Raw genomic sequence first — 22,346 nt, forward strand, 5'->3', positions numbered from 1 at the left:
AATTTTCTATTCTTGATAATCTAAAGTAGTTGAATAGCTGTTATCAAACAACAATAATGCTAAGTGTACAACGATAATGTACACTCATTTTAACAGTTCACTCAACGAGTGGCTCCCACAATTATTTTAACCGCGAGTTTACTCTTGTAATGTGAGAGGCTGTCAAAGATAATGTAAAAAGTACTGTACTTGTACCATAATTCAACAAACGATTGAGTGTACGTAATATTTGATTCTTTTTTATTCAATCATAATAGTTGATTCAATCATTGATATTATAAAATAGAATACTTAAATATCAAGACATTATATATTTAAATTTATAAAAAATAAAACAAAAAAATATTCGAAAAAGGAAATAGCATCTTCCTCAAAAAATGGTCAGACCCACCACTCCACACGTGCCACATCACACGTGGCTCCAGCCTCTAACATTAAATCATTAATTTAACGGTCTCTCCCTCTCCGCTCTGTCTCTCCCAAAATAATTTAAATTTTAAAAAGAAAATAAAAAATAAAAAAAAATTAGCAGAGTTTCTCTCTCTAAAACTCACCACAGTTCCAAATATAAATCGCGCGGTCTCTCACGTTACCCCTCTTTTTCTCTCCGCTGTTTTTCTCTCTCCATCTTCCACTAGTCCGTCAATGGCGATCTGAAAGAGAGAGAGAGGGAGGGAGAGAAAGTGGAGAGAGGAAAATATTTGTATCTTTGTGTGTATTCATTGGCCTGGAATTTTGCAGCATTGTTTTGCCCTAGAACCTTACGCTTATACGTAAGTTTAAGAAAGAATTAGACATTGATAGCTCATATTGGTACACGCATTGGAGGAAGAATGTCGTCGTTTGATTCATTGGACGCGTTTGTATTGGTTGCTAGCAGAGCTTGTTGTAGTCCACTCGCGATTTTTATTCAGATCCAGGTACAATTTATTTCGGATTCTCTCTTGAGAAAGTGAATAAACTTGTTCTTTTTTTCCCCCTCCCTTTTTGAAATTTTTATTTACGCTTTTGCTTTATTATGGAGCAAAAAGGAGATCTGTCATCTGAGGATTATTAATTTAGCTTGGGAATTCTTAAATGCTTTTGTGTTAGGTAGAATGTGACCGCATTTTTTCCCCCGTTGAATGCTAGTGATAATTCAAATTAAGTGGCAACGGTGCAATTTAACATTCTTTTCCCTAGGTTCAGTTTGAATTTTTAATTCATTTTTCTCCATGTATTGTATGATTTGAATTTCACGTTAAAGATATGATATGAATTTCACGTTAAAGGCTTTTGAGTTAGAATGGCAGTTGGTTTGGATCTCAGGAGTTCTGATACATGAAGCATTGCATTGTTTGTGAGGGATATTAGCCCCTACATTTTTATTATGATAAATGAGCAATAAGAATTTTGTATGGTCAAATTTTGGATTTGAATTGGGGCTTTGGCAGGATGGAGTTATTATTATTATTTTTGCATTGATTTGGTCCTCTTTTGATTTAGAAGATTTCTACATTAGTGTGAAGGATGTTTTTCTTTTGATGTCTAAATAATAAACTTCAAGTAAGGTATACAAACCATGAGCTACAATAGTTATGTGGTAACCAAGGATAGATAGAGAAAACATTTTACAAGATCTCCAGTTAAATGCTAGGGATTCAAATTTTTCCTTGAATGTTACTTGGTTGGTCAATGTGTAGTGGCTGCTTTGTTAATTTGAATCAACGAGCATTTATATGCTTTTTCATTCCGTAGAATCACTTTTTTACTACAAATCTTGACTAGAATTGGCCAAAATAAGATAAAGAGGAAGGAAAAGTTGAATACTTTAGGAAGGTAGAAAAATAATAATTTATATAGAGCTGATAATTATTAAGGTTACAGGTCCTTGTTCTGACAAAAATTTCTTTGTTACCAATGACACTTTTTAAGCGTGAAAAATAAAGAATGTACTTCTTGTCCTACTTTAATACATAAATTTATGATCTTTCTGATGCAAAATAAGGGCCAAAGGATTATTTGAAAAAGATGACAACATATCTTTCAAATTTCAAAAAATTTTTTTTTAGTCCGTCTGATAATTCTTTGTCCATAAACAAAAAGTCCATGTTAATATTGATATAAGCTGAAATCCATTAGTTCTTTCATATATTTCAGTTGCGATTCTTGTGTAGTAGTGTTTGCTTCATGATCAAAGAAAACATAATTTCTTAAAGCATCCAAAAGAAGGATTAGTAGATGCAATTCGAACATTAGCTGATAAATTTAACAAAAGGAAGCTAATGACTCCTAGAAAAAAACTAGGAGAAAATTTGAAAGTCAATAGAGGGACTATGCCGAGAGTAAAGCCAGATTTCATAATTAGCATTCTCTTTTAATAATTGGCCAATAATTTGTGAACACTGAGGGACTGTTGTTTTACAATTGAAGGAAAAACCAAGCTGTCCCAGAATCCACTCGTATCTTATATTAAACTAGTACGATTTCAATCTAATCATACAGTATACTTTCTTCTGTAATTCCACAAATATCTGGATATAACTGTGTGATAAATATATTGTTTATCATAAGATAATGTGGCCCTATACAGATGTTCATTAAAATTATTGAAATGTAAATAGACATATTAAATATATGAAAAAACAGTTCTAATAAATATTATTATTAATGATTTTCCTCTAATTGATATATATTTAAAATTATTGACTTTGATATGTGAAACAATGTTCCGAGGAAATTTTATTAATTATTTGAGACATTGAATAATAATTAATATAGCACGATATCTTTCTCTCTCTTTTTTCTTTTTCATTTTTTTGTTATTTCCAGAAGAGTGAACATTATTAGTGTTCTTAGATTTATTCATTTCTATTCATATTAATATCTGCATATGTATATCTGAGTCCTTTGCTGCTGCAGGGATTTTTTATTTGTTTAGTTCTCGCCCTTGGATGGGCTTTGGCTGCTTATGTCAGGTATTATAACTTATGATCTAGAGTTTAACATTGTTGATTTTACCCTAATAGTTCAGTTTATGCTTTGGTGATGGCAGAAAAGCTCAATTTTTGTTAACTTAGTCAAATTTCTTGTACAGGCGTAGAGAGATAAGACAGATGAAGGATAGTATGAAACATGGCAATACCTTTGCTTTTCTATATCATGATATAAATGCCCTTGAGCATTCTAGTCAGGTCAATTTGCCAAGAGTTACAGTTGTCATGCCCTTAAAGGGATTTGGAGAACACAATCTGCATAACTGGAGAACTCAGGTGAATTAGTCTTAGAGGTTTCATTACTCATATAATAGTAGCTTAAGGTTTTTAGTTTACAGGTAAGCATTGTATTAGCAATGTGTGCTGATTCATCTTACTAAATGAACCACTAGCATGCTCCAGCAGTAGAAGTGTGCTCGACAAGCCAATTTTATTGTGTCCTGCATTTGTAGCTAATTCTCATCTATTTTCTGTAGACAAATTATTGATCAGGTAGAATTCTACTGATTACATGTATATTTTCTCTTGAAACCAGAACTACTTCAAAATGTACAATTGAGAGTTACTCTTATAATAATTCTCTTCTTTTTATGTAGAGATTCCTCAACCTACTAGTCCTCATAACCAGATGAACAGATTGAGGTTAAAGAAGAAATTCTTATTATCGTGTTCCGGTTTATGATTGCAGATTACATCTCTATATGGTGGTCCCCTGGAATTTCTTTTTGTAGTTGACAGTATAGAAGATCCTGCTTACCATGCTGTATCTCGATTGTTAGCAGATTTTAAGGTCTGTTGTTTTCTTTTAGCTGTTTGTAAGAGTGATTTCTTTATTATTTTAACTTATCATTTCTTTTTCTGAAGATATAGCTTGTGTACCTCTCTTTAATTATAAGATATGATTTTGATTGTTTTATTCATTAATTTGTCTTGCAACCATTACTTGTCAGTTTAAGTCTTATGAAATTTCAAGTGTGAGCCAGTGAGACCTAACTCAGGTAGCAAAAGGCTGAGTTCTTAGCATTACTTTGCCTCAATGCCCATTAAAAATGTGGGAGATTTGTTTAATTATATCTTTATTCTTTTTCCACTTTATATTAATCTTAATTCATTATCCAGTTGCATATTTTCCTCTCCAAGATTATACAAATAGGCGTAATGACATTATTCTCCTACCTCCCTAAAAAACCTAAAAGAAAAAATTTAAGGAAAAAAGAAAGGAAAAATAATAGAGATTTTGAATTGAATTTTAAGTTTGGTTAATTGTCCTCATAAGCCCCTGATAGGCCCCCATTATTTCAAATTATAATTCTCTCTCTTATTTCCAACCACACAATCTTTCTTAAAATAATATTACACATAAATAAAAAACTTTTCATTCTTTTTCAATCATACATTCTCCAAAATAATACTATGCCAAAAATTATAAATTAAAACAATGGGGCCAAACGGGGTATAAATTATATTGGTTCACTATCTCCCCTTCATGGCGTGTGGTGTGCTGAAAGATTCGGTGGTGTGACTTATCATATTGATAATGCGGTACATGTTAAAAAGACAAAGTCTTTTATGAAGTTTATGTGCCCATTCTAAAATATATGTCAGGCAAGGGTTATTGTCAGATGTCAGAACTAAGGTGATCAAACTGTTATTTGGGTTGAAGGATGAAATATATCAAACACTGATGATTGGAGCCAAATAGGTATTTTAAAGGGAAACAAATTGACAGGAACTTTCTTTTGGTTAAAATGCAATTTCTAACATAAGTAGAGATAAATATTTGTCCTTGTCAGATTTTTCTTTTCCCTTGAATGGGAAGTTTATTTATTATGAGTTGGTCGTAAGAGTATGAAGCAATTTAACCCTGCTTTATTTTTGAGGTAATTTGTGTTATCCCAACAGACAATAAAGTGTAAAATTGTGAAGCATCTAATCTAAGCTGTTACCTTTAAAAGGAAAAAAGGCACTGAGATTGGTTAAAAAGAATATAGTGATAGGACCCGAAATGTGATTTGGGGCCTATCATATAGTTGCTTCCATGTAAAGGATATCAAGGACGATGTTGGAGAATAAGATATTTTACTTCTGATATGCTGCCAATGCTTGTGGTATTTGATATTTGGTGATGTCCTATAACACCCTAGCAGTCAGAGATTTATAGTGAAAAATTAAGTGATCTCTCTTGTTTAAATTCTCACTATTTTTTTTTTTTTTTAATTATTAGAGCCTTTTAATCCCAAGATGTCGTTTACATCTATTTATCACTTGTTTGTTATTCAAGTATAAGATGTTCATATCGTTATGGTGTTATATCATGACCCAGCTTTAAGTTTGTACCTAAGTAGATATGCTCACTCCTTCCAATCTTTATGATTCTTCATTCTCAAAATTCTGTTTGTGTAAACTTGAATTTTATGCAGGATGACGTAGATGCAAGGATTGTTGTAGCTGGTATGTCAGCAACCTGTAGTCAGAAGATTCATAATCAGTTGGTACATGGATACTTTAATGGTTTCTTTTCTGTTGGAAGTATGTAGTTACGAATTTCTCTGTTCAAAAAGTAGACTTATGTGATAACTGGTCACGAGCTGGTAACATTGCATTATTTAAACTCAGTTCTTAATAGATTATCTTTGAAAAACTGAATGGAGAAGATAAGAATTCTATTGGATATTGTGTTTTACGTACAGTATTGTATGTCTTGCAGGTTGGGGTAGAGAACATGCATAAAGACACTAAGTATGTCTTTTTTCTGGATGATGATGTTAGGCTGCATCCTGGGTCGATAGGAGCCCTCACTGCTGAAATGGAGAAAAATCCCGATGTATGCTGATATAAAAACCATTGTTGTAACAGTTTTCTAGTCATTTTTAGCACTTCAACCTGATTGACGAGGCTCATTCTTTTATTTATTTTTGTTTGGCAAAATCGCTTACTTTTTTCTGGCAAAAACATGCAGATATTTATTCAAACTGGATACCCTCTTGATTTACCATCTGGAAGTCTGGGAAGTTACTGCATATATGAGTATCACATGGTAAAAGTTTATCCTGCATTTGGTATCCTTTTGTTCTATCACCTATGCAATATATGTTTGACAATCGTTAATCCTGAGTGTTCACATGAGCAAGCACAAGTTTGCGGTGCATTGATTTTATATGGATGAAGACGAAGATCATGTTGTAAACATAGAGATTTTGCAGTAGGTCGACGAATAATACATTTTGTTGGTTTTTATTTTTTATTTTTTTTTATTAGCTATGAACTACATGTGTGGATAGATCAAAAGATAAAGCTGAATAAGCTCTGGTCTTTTCTTTTCATTCCATGTGTTGTGACTTGTGATGACCAAAGAGTTTTGGTTTCATCTTTTAAGCATTGTCTAATTCTGCTGTTAATCTGGTGATTGTTTAAAAAAAAAGGAGCTCGGGGCACTGTTTAATGCATTTTGGAACTGGACTTCTTGATAAAAGGGGGATTCATTTCATGAAATTAATTTTCATAGCGCGCATCAAGTCATCTTCACAATTCACGATGCAACTTGGAACACTAATTGTTGATTAAATTAAACAAGAGTACCTAAATATAATTTTCTTCATGAAAAATTAATGGAGAAAATTAATTGAATTTATTGATTTGCAACTTGGTGGAACATGAACTTAGAAAAATATGTTAGCGAAGGAGGGAGAGAAAATATAAGAGCGTTCTTGCCTATTTATTTCCTTCGTCAACCACATTGGTCACTCACTTCTATAAGTTTGTACTGGGATTAATCTACTGCATGTCTTATTTTCCTATTTCTCAATTATTGTCAAGGAGCAACTGGATTTTGTTGCATTTATATGATTATACTAGTATCTCAAGTGTTTTACAATCATCTCAAAATGTAATGGTAAATTGATATTATTTAACATATACCTAATTGGTTTCATTTGTTATGGTATGTATTGTATAATTCCTCACACAATAATTTTCTTCATGGTGCAAACCTAACAGTTCATATCTATTTACAGCCTTGTTCAATGGGGTTTGCAACTGGCGGAAAAACATTCTTTTTATGGGGAGGATGCATGATGGTAAATTCTGTACGCATATTCAGAATCAGATAATTATTATATGTTTCAGGAATCTTAATTTTGAATTTTCTCATTACAGATGCATGCAGATGATTTTAGAAATGACCGCCATGGTGTTGTTTCAGAGCTTCGAGATGGAGGCTACTCAGATGACATGACTCTTGCAGCTATTGCTGGTATTATGTTTGCAGTACTTCTGCTTAAGTGAATATCCTCCAACTACTGGGTGTACTAAATTATTGCCTTTTTTCTTTTGCATGACAAAATGTCCAGTTCTAAATTTGGTTTTCTATTTTGTGTTATATAGATAGCTAAATTATGTGCACTAGATGCTAATACTTGTCTTCCTTTCAGGGGCTCATAAGAGGCTAATTACATCTCCACCTGTTGCTGTTTTCCCACATCCTCTTGCCACTGATCTTAACTTTGGAAGGTCTGTATTTATAACTAAAACTCTCGATCCAGAATCATCAGTTATGTGCTGCTGGTTGGTCCTTTGTACCTAATCTTATTTCTTTCGCTCTATTGGTGTAGGTACTGGAATTATTTGAGGAAGCAAACATTTGTTTTAGAGTCATATACAACACAAGTCAACTGGATTATGAACCGTGCATTATTTTCTGTACATTGCTACTTTTCTTGGGGATTTGTAATGCCATATATTATGGCTGGGATACATGTAGCAGCAGCACTAAAGTTTTATTCTAAAGGGAACTCTCTGGGTGAAACAGAGTTTCCAGCATGTGGTGAGCACTTCGCTACTTGGTAAATTAGGTTGTTTAGGGTGTGAAGAACTTAGTGAGCTCGGGACGGGAACATTAGCTGTATGGTTGATAAATCTAAAGACCTTCACTTTCTTTACACTGATTCACATTTTTTACGCATTTTTCGTGTCTTGGAATTTGGAAGCGTCTGTCTATCAATTAATGATTAAACAGGAAAAATTATTTTCGTGATTACTATGAATTGCTCATGTAGACGTGTAATCATTTGAAATGACCTAATAACATAGAATTCGACGTGTGAGCATGTCAAGGACTGTTTACCAACTTTTTGTCACGAATAATTATTACGCTCATAAGGCATTAGAGGCTGAAGCATAAAGCATGAATCTTATATTTTGAGTTGGACTTAATTTATCTTTTAAGGAGTACTGCTCTTGGATTTCTAATCCTCTATCACTAACTTCTCTTGTTTGGCCAGGGTTGAAATTGGTTGGCTGCCTTGTTGTATGTACTATCATTGAACTTCTTTCCATGTGGAATCTGACAAGAATAGAGGTGAAGTTATGCAATTTATTGTCTCCCGAGGCACCTCCATTATCACTTGCATCCTATAACTGGTGTCTTGTAAGTTCACCTCTACTTTTCTCCTGAAGTCAACCATTTTATCTTTTGCATAATTTTAGACCTACCAACCTTTAATATGGAAGATTAAACAGTAGAAGACATTATTTTATTCAGATTATAGTACTATCTTGTTAGCCAATAGCCAGTAATCCTCTATTGTAAGATAGCCATGACGTGTTAATATTTCTCAATAATGTTTTCCATCTCAAGGTAAAATTTTGTGTTAATGTCATGAACTTTTGAAAATGGGATTTAAAATAGCTAATTAGCTATAGAACACAAAAATGGGATACATGTCTCTTGCCTTTGTCCAAGTTTTGGGCATGCAACCTTCAATTAAATGCATTTAGAAAAATTCATACATGAAATAAAGTCATTAGTAGCACAACCACCATGCTTCTCTCATTAGTTAACACATGCTGAGATAATGATATAATTATTCGTTGTTACTGATATAGGTCTTAATTTTTATTTGAGCAGGTATTTATTGCGATGCTGGTTGATAATTTTTTGTACCCCATATCAGCAGTACGGTCACATTTTTCTCAGTCTATCAATTGGTCTGGCATCCGATATCATTTGAAGAATGGGAAAATAAACAAGGTATGTTTATTTTGAGGCGATTTAGTTAGTCTTAAAATCACCACATTTGGTGAATTTATTCATTTGTGTAAAGTATCACTTATGTGCATGGAAGTATTCCTACTCTCTTACTTGGGCTCAATAAGCGGAGAAAACTAAATAAATACACTTCATAAATACCAGTCCACAACTGTGTTTCTGCTTCTCTCATTCACTTATTTTTTTTCATAACACTAAACATGTTGCAAAATTGTAATCACAGATCTTACTCTGGCTTCAAATGATCAATTCCTTCTAGTAATATATGAATACTTGTGTTTCCTAAAACGAAAAATGTCGAAGGATTTGAACAAAAAACTTTTCCAACATTGATTATGATGAATGCTGGAGAATGGCATGCTCATAGTGAAAACTGCCATCCCAGAGAGACTTGCAGAAAATTTAGTGGAAATTTCAACTATTGAAAATACAAAAAGACCCTTTAAAATCAAAATTCTTTCAAAAATTTCATTTAGAAAATATAAAATTTAACATATGTAAAATGCACATTCGTCGTTTATTCTGCAGATTGAGAGAAACAAAGAGAAGGGCCCTAAGTTCACAGATTTGGGAGGAAAGCATTTATATGGTAAAAAAGGAGCTCAAAACAGTGCTTCTTTTCTTTCATCTTTGTCCAGAAGTCTGGCTTATTGGAGGCAACCCAAGAAATATGATTTATAGACACAAAATGGGGGCCTTTAGTTACAATAGCTTGTGATTCTTTTGTCTTTCATGATTTCTATTTATAGCGAAACGACGCCAGGAGGAAAATTTTCCGGAATTAATCATCATATTACCTCGTTTATTCAAAGTGAAAGACCCATCATTGATGAATTTAAGTGGTAGGATTTTGGCAATTTTTTCAATTATTGATTCTTGAGTGGATTGGTATATCCCTTTATAGGCTTGTGTGATAGTAGTGATATCATTTTGTAACTTCATGACATTATTTGTACTCAACAATACTACAGTGCTATCGAATAGCTTATCAAAAGATGTATTTTTGTTTTTGAATTTATTGTAATTCTGTATAATTCCTATTGCAAATATTATAATTTATTAAGACTATAGTACTTGAGTCCCTGGCAGAATTCCGAAGTAATTCAGAAGTATCTACCGAGTGATCCTGATAATCTTGAAGCAGGCTTGATCTCCTGTTCGTCACGATAAAAACTTTTTACTACTGACATGTTAAGAGAACTTGTTTCAAGGAGTTTTTATTTTGTCCACTAAGGATAAGAGATAAGTTCTAAATCTTGAAGTTCTCTTCACAATGTTAAAACATGTTCTATTGCAGCTAAAGCTTTTAAATGAGATAATTTCGAGTCTTCGAGGTCAAGCATCATTTATTCATAAAAATTGTGCACATCAGACATTTTATTAAAAAAAAAAAACGAAACCAAATTTTAATATATAATAAATGTATTCTGTCTCCAACAAACTCAGCTTTTAGATTAGATATTAAAAAAACTGAAAATGAAAAATGTATTCTCTACCGGTTCAAAGCATGCAGATAAATCCTCAAGAATTACCAGCTTCTTAGAGTTCATACAAGACAAGTAAATGAAGTCACAATTTACTTTTCTAGATCTCCAATGTAAAAGTCCTCGATCATGTCGAACACTCGGGTAGCGTGCTGTGGCCTGTCACAACAGATGTAAAGTCGAATGTTATCTAAATTAAAGATGACTATGCAAGAGAACATTGTAAAGTCGAATGTTATCTAAATTAAAGAAGACTGCGCAAGAGAACATTACCAATTGCAAGTTTGTTAGGCAATGCCAAATTTTAATATGATTTGAAGGGTTATACAGACTAAGCAGTCCCTAATTTGTAGCAAAATGTCATGTTGAACGGTTCTTCATTTTGTTTCTAGTTGCATTGAACTTATTAGCTAAAATATGAACAACCAATCAAGTTTACTAACCAATATGAAATTTCGCTAAAAGTTTGGCCACCACCAGTATATTTAACCCATGAATAAAAACAAGAAACCGAAAAGTTTGAAGCCGTAAAATGATTCTTATGGCATATAGAATTTTGCCCTTAGAAAACAGTACCAAGGAAATCGGTTCCAGTACCAAGACCTACCCATAGAAACCTTCGGTTGAATCATCACCAGCATGTGCTAGGATAGCATCACCGCCAGGGTGTTCTTCGACATATGAGGAAACATCATAAACCTATGGTTGTTTTAAAGCAGAAAAAAAAAGGATAATGTAGTTAGAAAGTTGATGAAAAGGCAATCACAATGGTCAATTCACATAGTATACCATGTATTTGTTTTTCAAGTAAAAGTAATGCTATAATGTGGAATGTACAAAAACCTTGTCTTTAATGATGATCCAACAGTCAGTCCTCTTGTTATGGGATGAAACTTCAGCTTTGGTGTACGCTTTTGCTGCCTAAAAGAGAAACACTAATCAGTAGAATATGAATAAGTAGCATGCAACAGTTCTTGTTGACTCTAGCTAATGGCAAAGAACATAAGACAACCCTCCTGCCCCATTAGGATATAAAAGATCCATGTAAAAGACTTTGTTTACAAGCAGGCCTAACAGCTGTGAATTTTAACTTTTGAAAGGCCAACTCCAAATGGTTTGCATTGTGTAAACACCAATCAATTAGTGCATATTTGGTACACATTAACTAGATTATACTACAATATACAAAATTTAGCTCTTTTTGATGATAGAATCGCAAAACAAAGAGAAGGAAAATACATTCTTCCATAGTTAATGTTGCCATTAGGTGGTAGAATCACAAAGCAAATATAAAGGGTCAAGTTTATGCCCCCTCCCATCTTTTCTTGCTAGTTCCATATATATATGGTTGGGACATCCTAACCTCAATCCTCCTTTAATGGAGTCTAAAAATACACTGAAGATGTGTTGATAATTTGCCTTTAAAAAGTCACAAATGACAAAGTTTGGCTGAATGATTTCCCATTTGGGGTTCATTACATTAAATAGATGAATATTACAGACATACATGGTAATATGGTACAATTTTAGGTAAACTGAAATTTCTACCTAAAATACAACACACATATAAATATGGTAATAAACCCGTGATCTTTGTGATTATGATTATCTCATTGACATCCCCTCTCAAATTGATGTTGGATGATCATGAAGCGTCAATTTGCTGACAAGGAATTGATGACGTTGTCGAGTCATGACCTTGGTATACACATCAGCGATTTGAACATCAGTGGTGATATGTGAAAGGGAAATAATGTGACCATCATAAGTCTCACGAATAGAATGACAATCCACCTCAATGTGTTTAGTACACTCATGAAACATAAGATAAGCAGCAATTTGAATAGTGCTAGTGTTATCAGCATGAAGGGGAGTGGGCGTAAGCTAAGGACAACCAAGCTCTACTAGAAGACCTTGCAGCCAAACAATCTCAGAACAGGCAGAAGACATAATCCGATACTCAGATTCAATGGAAGATTTAGAGACACGATCCTGTTTCTTGCTGTGCCATGAAATTAGTGCATCCCCAAGAAACATGCACCAACCTGTAATCGAGCGACAAGTATCCGCGCATCCAGCTCAATCCGCATCACTATATCCTCTTAACTCAATAGAGGAATTTGTAGAAAATAAAAGGCCTCTATTGGGTGTACCAAGCAAGTATCGAATGATGCGACGAACCGCAGTCAGATGAAGGTGTCGTGGAGCATGCATAAATTGATAAACCTGTTGCACGACAAAAGAGATATCTAGTTTAGTAATAGTGAGATAATTCAAACTACCAACCAACTGGCGATACAAAGAAGGATCAGGAAGGATATCACCTTCATCCTTATGGTACTTCACATTCACTTCCAAAGGAGTATCAACCGATCGACCATCCCGAAGTCCAGCTAAAGTAATCAATTCTTCCAAATACTTGTGCTGATGCAAATAAGTTCCGATTGGACTTGAAACCACCTCAAGACCTAAGAAATATTGCAAGGGGCCCAAATCTTTCATATGAAAAGAATCCTTCAGTTGATTTTGTAGTTGAGATATCAAGCCAGAGTCAGTTCCTGTAATAACAATATCATCAACATAGACCAAAATAAGCAGAGTCCCCGCTTTGGTGACAAAGATGAAGATAGACGAATTGTATTTGCTCTGAGTAAATGAGAAACCCAAAAGAGTAGAATGAAATTTGTCAAACCAAGCACGAGGAGTCTGCTTCAACCCATAAAGGGAACGCTTTAGTTTACACACATTGGAAGATGGCAACGAAAAGAGACCCGCAGGAGGTGTCATATAAATATCTTCCTTGAGGTCACCATGCAAAAAAAGCATTCTTAACATCCATCTGTCGCAAAGACCAACCCTTGGAGGCAGCTATAGCTTGAATAATTCGAATCGTCGTCATTTTGGCAACAGGAGCAAAGGTCTCCTCATAATCCACCCCATATTCTTGACGATTTCCAAGAGCTACTAATCGAGCTTTATAACGTTCTAGAGATCCATCAGATCAGAGCTTAACAGAATATACCCATTTGCACCCAATGGGTTGAATACCAAAAGGGCAAGGAACAATATCCCATGTGTGATTCTCCTGAAGAGCTTGAAGTTTCTCTTGCATAGCTTTCTCCCAACAGGATTGACTAGCAGCCTCAGAATAAGAAGTAGGAACTGTAAAATTAGATAAGGTTGCAGAGAAGCCATACTGAGCAGGAGGATGTGTAACACGAGTGGATTGTCGAAGACTAGTAGATTCTGAGATTGGATCAGGATTGGGATCGGGAACGAGAAGGGGTAGTCAATCTGGAGGCTATAGTCGTTGATATATCATACCAGGTTTAAAATGCTCTACAGAACCAGAGTCATTCTCAAAGCTAATAAGTGGAGCCAAATCAAGAGATGAAGCAACATGTTGAAAGTAATACTGATTCTCAAAAAAGACCACATTGTGAGATATACGAAAATGATTAGCAACACCATCATAATAGAGGAAGCCTTTCTGAGCAATGTTGTAACCCATGAAAGCACATTGTACGGATTGAGCACTAAGCTTATGACGTTCATGAGGAGGTAAATGAACAAAACAAACACAACCAAATGTGTGGAACATATCATAGCCAGGATGTGTACCGTACATGCGAAAATAAGGTGATTCAAAAAACAAATGCTAAGCAGGAAGTCGATTAATCAGATAAACAGCTGTAAAAAGGGCTTTGACCCAAAATTTGGATGGAACCGAAGATTCCAAAAGTAAAACTCTGACGACATCTAATTGGTGACAATTCTTTCTTTCTGCTACTCCATTCTGCTGAGGTGTATATGGACAAGAGCGTTGAGATAGAATACCTTTTTGTTGAAAAGATGATTGAAACTGATGAGACATATTCCCCACCGTTGTCAGACCTCAATATACGAATACTGGAGGAGAATTGTGTCTCAATGTAAGCTATAAAGGATTGAAGAATGGTACCGACTTCGCTTTTCGAGCGCAGAAAATATATCCAAGTGTAACGACTGAAATCATCAATAAGTGTCACAAAGTACTTATAATGGGCATGAGAAATCATAGGTGCGACGCCCCAAACATCACTATGTATAATCTCAAAGCATTTATCAGCACGATTCCCATGAGAAGGAAAAGAAAGAGTCTTACTTTTTCCAAGCTTACAAGTATTACAATCGAAAGACAAATTGGAAAATTGAAACTTATATTTATTACCCAAAGAACCACACTTCAACAAATGAGGCAAAATTAAAGTATTGTGATGACCCAATCGTTTATGCCAAATTTCATGATGAAATCTATCACTAATACAAGCCAAAGACATAGCAGGAGGAATAGTAAACTATAGTGGAAACAATCTTCTGACTTTAGGCCCCTTCGCGATCACCTTTCCCAATCCCTGATCCTGCACAAGACAACCAGCACGAGAAAAACAAACATCACAGTTATTATCAACTAATTGACCAACCGAAATCAAGTTTGTAGATAATCCCGGAGATACAAAAACATTATCGAAAGAAGGTCCAATATCACCAATAGCGGTAATGGGAAGAGTACTGCCATTAGCAATCTGAATATGTTGTGTGCTAGTATATTGTCGAATGTTATGCAAAGAATCAGAACTACCTGTCATATGATTTGATGCCCCTCAATCAACAAACCAAGGAGAAGAAGCAATTTTACCCTTACCTTGTAAGCCCAAAGCAGAGAAGGCAGAAACAATCATTCGTTGAACCATTTCTGGGGTAAGAACAGGTTGGCTGGTGCTAGCTAGTGAAGACGTCGAATCAGTACCTTGTGTAACGACGTGAAATGCGTGGGACAGTCTTTGAAGATGTGCCCCAGTTGTTTACATTAACTACAAATTTTTTGAGGACAATTACGAGCAATATGCCCGTATCCTTTGCAGCGAAAACATTGTAGTTTACCCGTCCCTCGTCCTTGGGCAGCATATGCAATGGTGGCCACATTAGTTGAGGAAAAATCAGTTCCAATGGCGGTTTAGGTTGCCAATCGTTGTTCCTCACATAAAAGTTCACCCAAACATACATCCAAAGAAGGAACTGGATCATGATTTAATAAACCAGCTCGGACCACTTCAAATTCGGATCGTAATTTCATAAAAAACTGATCCCTCTTGCTAACCTCTTGGGCATCTCGTAGTGCTGATAAGGCCTTCGTAGGAACCTTAGCATGAATTATTCCGGAGTACTCGCTCCATAAGTTCAGGAAACCAAAATAATATTGTTCGATAGTAAGATTACCTTGAGATAGTTAGCAATTTCTAACTCCAGCCGAAAATGTCGTGCATTATTGTCTTGACAATAAATTCGCTTCAAGTATTCCCACATCTCTTTTGCCGTAGTGAAACAGCGTAAATTATTTACCATGTGAGACTCCATGGATCCCAAAATCCAAGAAATAATACGAGCATCATTTGTTTCCCATGCAATAAGATCCTTAGTATCTTCAGGTGCCTTAGAAGACCCATCAATATGACCCCAAAGTTCCTTTCCTTTCAAAAACATCCTAAATTGAAATTCCCATGTTGAATAATATTTCCCAGTAAACTTAACGCAGAAGGCGTCAACCGACATAACTTTTTAATATAAAATACAAAATATAATCCAAACAAATGCAGTCCTGAAACAGTTTGCAGCCCAATTAGTTGTAACCCAAGGTCAGCCCACAACAAAAGGATTGCAAGTCCAACAAACACAGCCCACCTGTTAAAACACACGGGTCCACACTTGAGGCCCAAACCACCACCGAAGCTATGAACTCTAGAGAAGCTCCAACACCGGACGTTCGATTCCACACAATTCGCATCAGCCAGCAAAGAAATGTTCGAAGTCTTGTCGAGCCCACACACAGGATGCTGAAATCCTGTCGAATACACACAAAGAGACATCGGAAAAAGGAACCCCGTTGCTCACCCAAGAGACGCCGAGAGTCACGTCGATCACAGGCCGGAGATCACCCACAGCGACGCTGGAGAGTCTCTCCAATCACGCAGAACCGAATTATGCTAAAATAGTGACTTCAACCGGAGATTTATCGCCCTAGAAGTCTGCAAGATGCCACCGGAAAATCTATTGACCAAATTGTCGATCCCTAATTTCATCTATAGGTATGACTCTGATACCATGACAAAGTTTGGCTGAACGATTTTCCTGTTTGAGGTTCATTACATTATATAGATGAATATTATAGACATACATGGTAATATGGTACAATTTTAAGTAAACTAAAATTTCTACCTAAAATACAACACACGCATATAAATATGGTAATAAACCCGTGATCTTTGTGATTATGATTATCTCATTGACAACAAATAATTGTTTGGAATATCCTCAATACCACATAGGTTGCTTGAAATAATTTGTACAGATGTTTTAGGCCCTGTCCTATAATATCATATGACAACTCTTGCTAGTATGTTGCTTTTATAGATTGTTTACATAGTACACATGGTTTCACTCTATCAAACAAAAATCTGAGGGAGCAATTGTTTCTCAACACTATAAGAGAATAGAATTTCAAACTGTAAAATCTTTTGGTGGGATGAATACCAAAGTCTAAGTCATGTTTTACTAAACTTTGGGATTCAACATCTTAAATCACTTCATAAACTTCCAAACATGATTCCGCCGAAAGAAAACATTGTCACATGATCGAAACTGGGGCTCACTCTCTTACACCAAGCTTCTGTGCCTATAAAATTTTACAGACATTTGTCTTTCAAACGATAACATATTTTATTAACCATGTACTAACATCCCCACTTTGGTTTGACAGCCTATATGGTGAACTCATACAAAAATATCCAAACCTGCCAAAATTCAGAGTCTTTGGATACTTATGCTATCTGTCACTATGGCCATACAACTCTCATAAACTTGAACCACGTTCTCGACCCTGTATATTTCTCGGTAATTCCCTTGTTCGCGATACATATCATGCTATAATCCGATGCTATAATCCAGAGTTACATAATATCTTTACATCTCAACATGTAGTATTCAAAGAAAATGAGTTACAATTTCTCAAGCTCAATTCCACCATCCCACATGTCACCACTAATCTGTGTGAAAAAATGGCACGAAGTTTTCTCCAGGATTACAGTAGACTATTCAAAATATACATCATGAATCACCAGCTCACCTCAATAACTACTCTAATCTGTCGCCCGTTTTGCCGAGTCAAATCTTACGAAGAAATTCTTCCACATGTTATAAGTCTAGGCACATGGCAAGGTTGGCAGGCAAGGAAAAGGATGTTCTTTTGAAAGCTGTAGCTCAAGCTATTCTTACATGTATATGCAATGATTGTTTTAGATAATGTCTAATCCAACTTAGTGAACATTTGTAATACTCAACTTGGAAAAGTCTCATGCCACTGCCGCAACATTTCATGAATATTTTAAGGTGATTAAACCAATTTCTGCGTTAAAGTAACTAAAATGAACCAAACAAAATTGCTTTGGATGTAAACCTGCCATATATGGGCTTTCTTCTCAAAAATAATTATAAAAAACTACTGTAAAATATTTTTCTTCAGTCCCTGAAGAATTTGATATATTTTATGGAATGTGAAACAATTTATGACAAGCAATCCTACATTTCTGGCTTATAATTCATGCAGACATATAAAAAACACAGAGTTAAATCCTGTAATTTTTCCTGAAAATCATTAGAATCTTTATAAACAGAAAAGCACCTTTGTCGTGACATTAGCCCTCCCCTTTTCACCAAGATCTGCATTATAAACAATTCATTTATTAAAATCAATTGCATTTCAACAAATTCACAATCACAAATCAAAAGAGAAAACTCGGTAATGAAGAAAACTAACCAGTTTTGCGTAGGCGGGGGATTAAAATAAACAGACCCAACACACCCAGCAATAATGTAACCATAAGTACATCCATATTTCACTCTTTAGCTTTATCTGCTCAGATATTCGAACAAAAAAGAAGAAATCTTGGTTAAGAAAGTAAAATATAGCAATCCAAATAGCACAATGAATACACAAACAGCAAGATGAAGACGCATAAGTGACTCGGATCAGTTTGCGAGAATGAAATCATTTCATCAAAATAGAATAAAATGCGTTCAGTGAGTGTGTGTGCGCGTAAAAGGAGAGAAAGAGAGAAGGAATTGAAGTGGATTGACCTGAAGTAAATAAGCGTAAAAGTTGTGCGTTCGCTGAATCTTGATTTTCCGGCGATATTTTTTGAATTGAATTTGAGATGTTTTGAGCACGTGAAATAGAATAAAGATGAATTTATGTAAATGACAGATGAAAGGGTGCACTGCTTTTATCAACACTTCTATGTAAATTTTTATTGGATTCTTCTTGAACCATTTTAAAGGGATTCTCTATTTATAAATAAAATTTTATAATAACTTTAAATTTAGGAAAAATATATTTTTTAGTAGCGTATTGACGAAAAATATGTGATTAAAAAATAAGAAAAAATTTTGAATTTACATGTAATATTATTTTATTAAAAAATGTGTGATAAAATAATATCAAAAAACTATATAAGAATGTATTTTGTTTAAAGAATAAAACTCAAACAAGGGCTTAGTCTCTATATGAACTCTATTTTATCCAAAATATATTTTTTTCTCTTATTTTTTCAATCGCATATTTTTTAATAAAATAATATTACATTTAAATTCAAAATATTTTTTTTAATCACATATTCTTAAGGATGGAAATCGGGCTAGTCGGCTCGAACCGTTCGTGGTTCGACCAGAAAAAAGCCCAAGGCTCGATAGAACTGAGCCAAGGCTAGGGCCGAGCCCCGTTTTGAAGTGCCAGGTCGAGCTCGAGTTGGCCCGTGTGACTGTTCGGCTCAGGCTCACGGGCTTATAATAATAATAATAATAATAAATTTAAAGGCAGCGTGTACATCGCCTTAAACAAGCATTTAAGGCAGCAGCCTGCTGCATTAATTTAAAAAAAAAATCAAAACCAAAATCGAGCTTCCCCGGTTCAGCTTGAGATCGTAAAAAGCCTTGGATCATTTTACTCGAGTCGAGCTAAAACCTCGAGTTTTAACTCGCGAGCCGACTCGACTCGACTTGACTCGTTGAGAGCACTACACATTCTTCAAAAATAAGATTGTTCCGCTACTATGATGGACAAAGAACAATCTATCACATCTGCAATGCCTTTGGTTGTTTTTTGACTTTTTATTTTCCTCCCTACACCCGCCCCCACGCTTTTAACATTTTACCCACCCAAAGAACCCTGCCCTGCCTTTATCACCCACTCTTCGTACATAAACGTTTTTTCTTGTTTTTTGTCTCAATCTTAGGGATTATTATGAAATGCTATACAAAATTGAAATATTTCGTTCTTGATACCATTTCAACATATTTACAACCTAGTTTCTAGCAACGTTAACGGTGAACAAAATGGTCAATCGTAGGAAAAGTTATGAGGCGTCAAAATATACCATTCCAAACCAGTATTTCCAGAATTTTAATTCGCATTATTTGCAAAGATATAGTTGGGTCTTAGGTAAAAATTGAATTTATCTATCTCGAGTGACAAAGTTATGGGAGGGATCAAATAGGTAAATAATTTGTGGATTTGGGATTTTAGTGCCCTTTGTGATATGATTAATTCCAAGAATTTGCATGCTTATTTTTAAATTGTTATGAACACACTTATCAAGTTCAAATTACGATTAATTCCAAAAATTAAGTACAAATTCACTCAATTTATATTTATATATCAAGTTTATAAGCACAAATAAATGTATAAATATATACTTATCAATGTCACACACACATATCAAACTAAGGCTTTAACTTATCCAAATTATAGCATGCTTCTAATAAGCTTTACAGCCTCAAATCTTAACACGAGAAACATTAGACTCTGTTGTATCCATAGCTCATATGGAATTTTTCAACCAAATTGGATAGTGTTGAGAATCTACTTATACATGTACAGCGAAAAATTAAATTTATTTCGATTTCCACCGAGGATCCTTTTGTGTTTAGATAGAAATCGTGATAAAGATTGTACTTTTGAAGAATTTTGCAAACCTTTTGCTTTTCTTTTCGTTCCAGCAATCTTGATTCGCCACCCACAGCTGTCCAATTGTCCAGCCTCCAACGGTGATCCACACAGAGAACAAGATTGCAGTTACCAAGGTTTTCTCCTCTTGTGCTAGCAAGAAATTATAAGAAAAATCATATGGATTCAAAACCCTAGCCATGTATTTATATAAACCCAAACGGGTCTGGCCTGATCCGGTCTAATATTTAATTAATCCCTTTAATTAAATTCGGTCCGTGAATTAATTAATTTAATTAATTAATTAATTCAGGCCTATAAATAACCAACCCAATTAATTAATTTATCCAATGATTGTTAAATCAATTAATTAATAAATTGCAATCTTCCAATTCTCTTTTATGTGCGACCCATCAAGTTTTCGATCACGATACCTAACGACGTAAAATATCATTTTGATATAATCAAAATTGATAAATTAAAACAGCATTTTAATTTATCATCAATTCACACTCGCCGTCCCAAATTGACATCTAGCAATGTGTCAGGGCAATACATGTGACGGAAAATGTCACGTGGTATGACAAAATCAAACTCGTTCGTTTACCGTGAAACTATAATCCCTTCGTCAATACTATCTGATCAATTACGAGATATGAAAGTGTGTCAATCTCGATTAACGATCATATCTTTTACTCCACTATTAAGTCAATATAAGTTGAAAACTCTTTTTCGACTTATGAGTACACCTTAGCCAAGGATTTCATCATCGATTTAATTAAATGAAACGCAGATCATAATCTCTTACTATCTAAGAGTGATGAATCTTTTATTGATCAATAACAACCTTCATACGATTCTTGATGTACCAGGACGATGTCGTAATAGCGGCCCTTTGCAGAGCAACATTCAACACCGCCAAATTATGACTGTCCTCATATAAGGCACCATGATGACCTCAAATCAAAGGATCAATTCCACTACCGAACGTTAGAGATTAACCACTGACGCTCAGATAGTTATCCATGTGGAATCTCTCGGCGGGTCTCCAATGTTTTGTTCTATAACAAAACATCCACGTGTTCATTTAAGTGTCATCACACTTTAGCTTGTGAGATCAGCTACTTTCTTCACAAGTAAGAAATGTCACACGTGATGGTCTATCCGTAATAACGATATCCGTATCTCGTTATTACTTACGACCACAGAAGATTTAAGATTCAATCAGATGTAATTTGTATCTCACAATTACAATTCCTTGTGATTAACAAATTTCGAAGATTTGAATTTACGGACTCTATTATTTATTTAATTGTCTATTAATTAAATAATAGATCTGCTATTAAATTGCATTAATTATATATCAAAAGTATTTATGTCCAAAGTTGATTGGACCTAGGACATAATACTTACAAACTCCCACTTGCACTAGATCCAATCACTTATGTATCCAATAGCATAAGTCTACACGACGATCATGTTTGTGCTACGACAACTCTTTGTTAGTGGATCTGCAATATTGTTAAATGTGGGAATTTGTTCTTTTCTTTACACCATTTCTATGCATTATCTCTCTGATGAGATTATACCGTCTTAATACATATTTGAATCATTAATGAGACCTTAGTTCCTTTGCTTTCGCAATGGCTCTATTGTTATCACAATACAATGGCATGTGATTAACAATATCAGGAACTACTCCAAGTTCATTTATGAACATCATGATCCAGATTGTAACTCTTTGCTACTTCTGAAGTAATCATGTATTATGTTTCTACTATTGAATCAACGGTTGCTTCACGTTT

At 34.6% G+C, this 22,346-nt stretch overlaps 2 protein-coding genes across 2 annotated transcripts; one reads left to right on the forward strand and one right to left on the reverse strand.

Moving 5' to 3' along the window:
• The first annotated feature begins 542 nt into the window (after positions 1–542).
• LOC111407873 lies at positions 543–10,045 on the forward strand. The gene is made up of 14 exons (XM_023037568.1): positions 543–920; positions 2,902–2,957; positions 3,077–3,251; positions 3,664–3,765; positions 5,396–5,467; positions 5,683–5,799; positions 5,935–6,012; positions 6,989–7,051; positions 7,131–7,227; positions 7,406–7,484; positions 7,586–7,797; positions 8,255–8,400; positions 8,881–9,003; positions 9,550–10,045. The coding sequence occupies exons 1-14, from the start codon at positions 834–836 to the stop codon at positions 9,700–9,702; spliced, it is 1,560 nt and encodes a 519-aa protein (XP_022893336.1). The 5' UTR covers positions 543–833; the 3' UTR covers positions 9,703–10,045.
• A 365-nt stretch (positions 10,046–10,410) lies between these two features.
• LOC111407874 (cytochrome B5-like protein) lies at positions 10,411–18,809 on the reverse strand. The gene is made up of 6 exons (XM_023037569.1): positions 18,678–18,809; positions 18,358–18,453; positions 18,223–18,260; positions 11,349–11,426; positions 11,113–11,204; positions 10,411–10,664 (listed from the first exon to the last, which is right to left on the reverse strand). The coding sequence occupies exons 2-6, from the start codon at positions 18,431–18,433 to the stop codon at positions 10,598–10,600; spliced, it is 351 nt and encodes a 116-aa protein (XP_022893337.1). The 5' UTR covers positions 18,434–18,453; positions 18,678–18,809; the 3' UTR covers positions 10,411–10,597.
• Positions 18,810–22,346: the final 3,537 nt, after the last annotated feature.

This window comes from Olea europaea, chromosome 13 (assembly GCF_002742605.1).
Source record: "Olea europaea var. sylvestris chromosome 13, O_europaea_v1, whole genome shotgun sequence".
NCBI classification, from domain to species: domain Eukaryota; kingdom Viridiplantae; phylum Streptophyta; class Magnoliopsida; order Lamiales; family Oleaceae; genus Olea; species Olea europaea.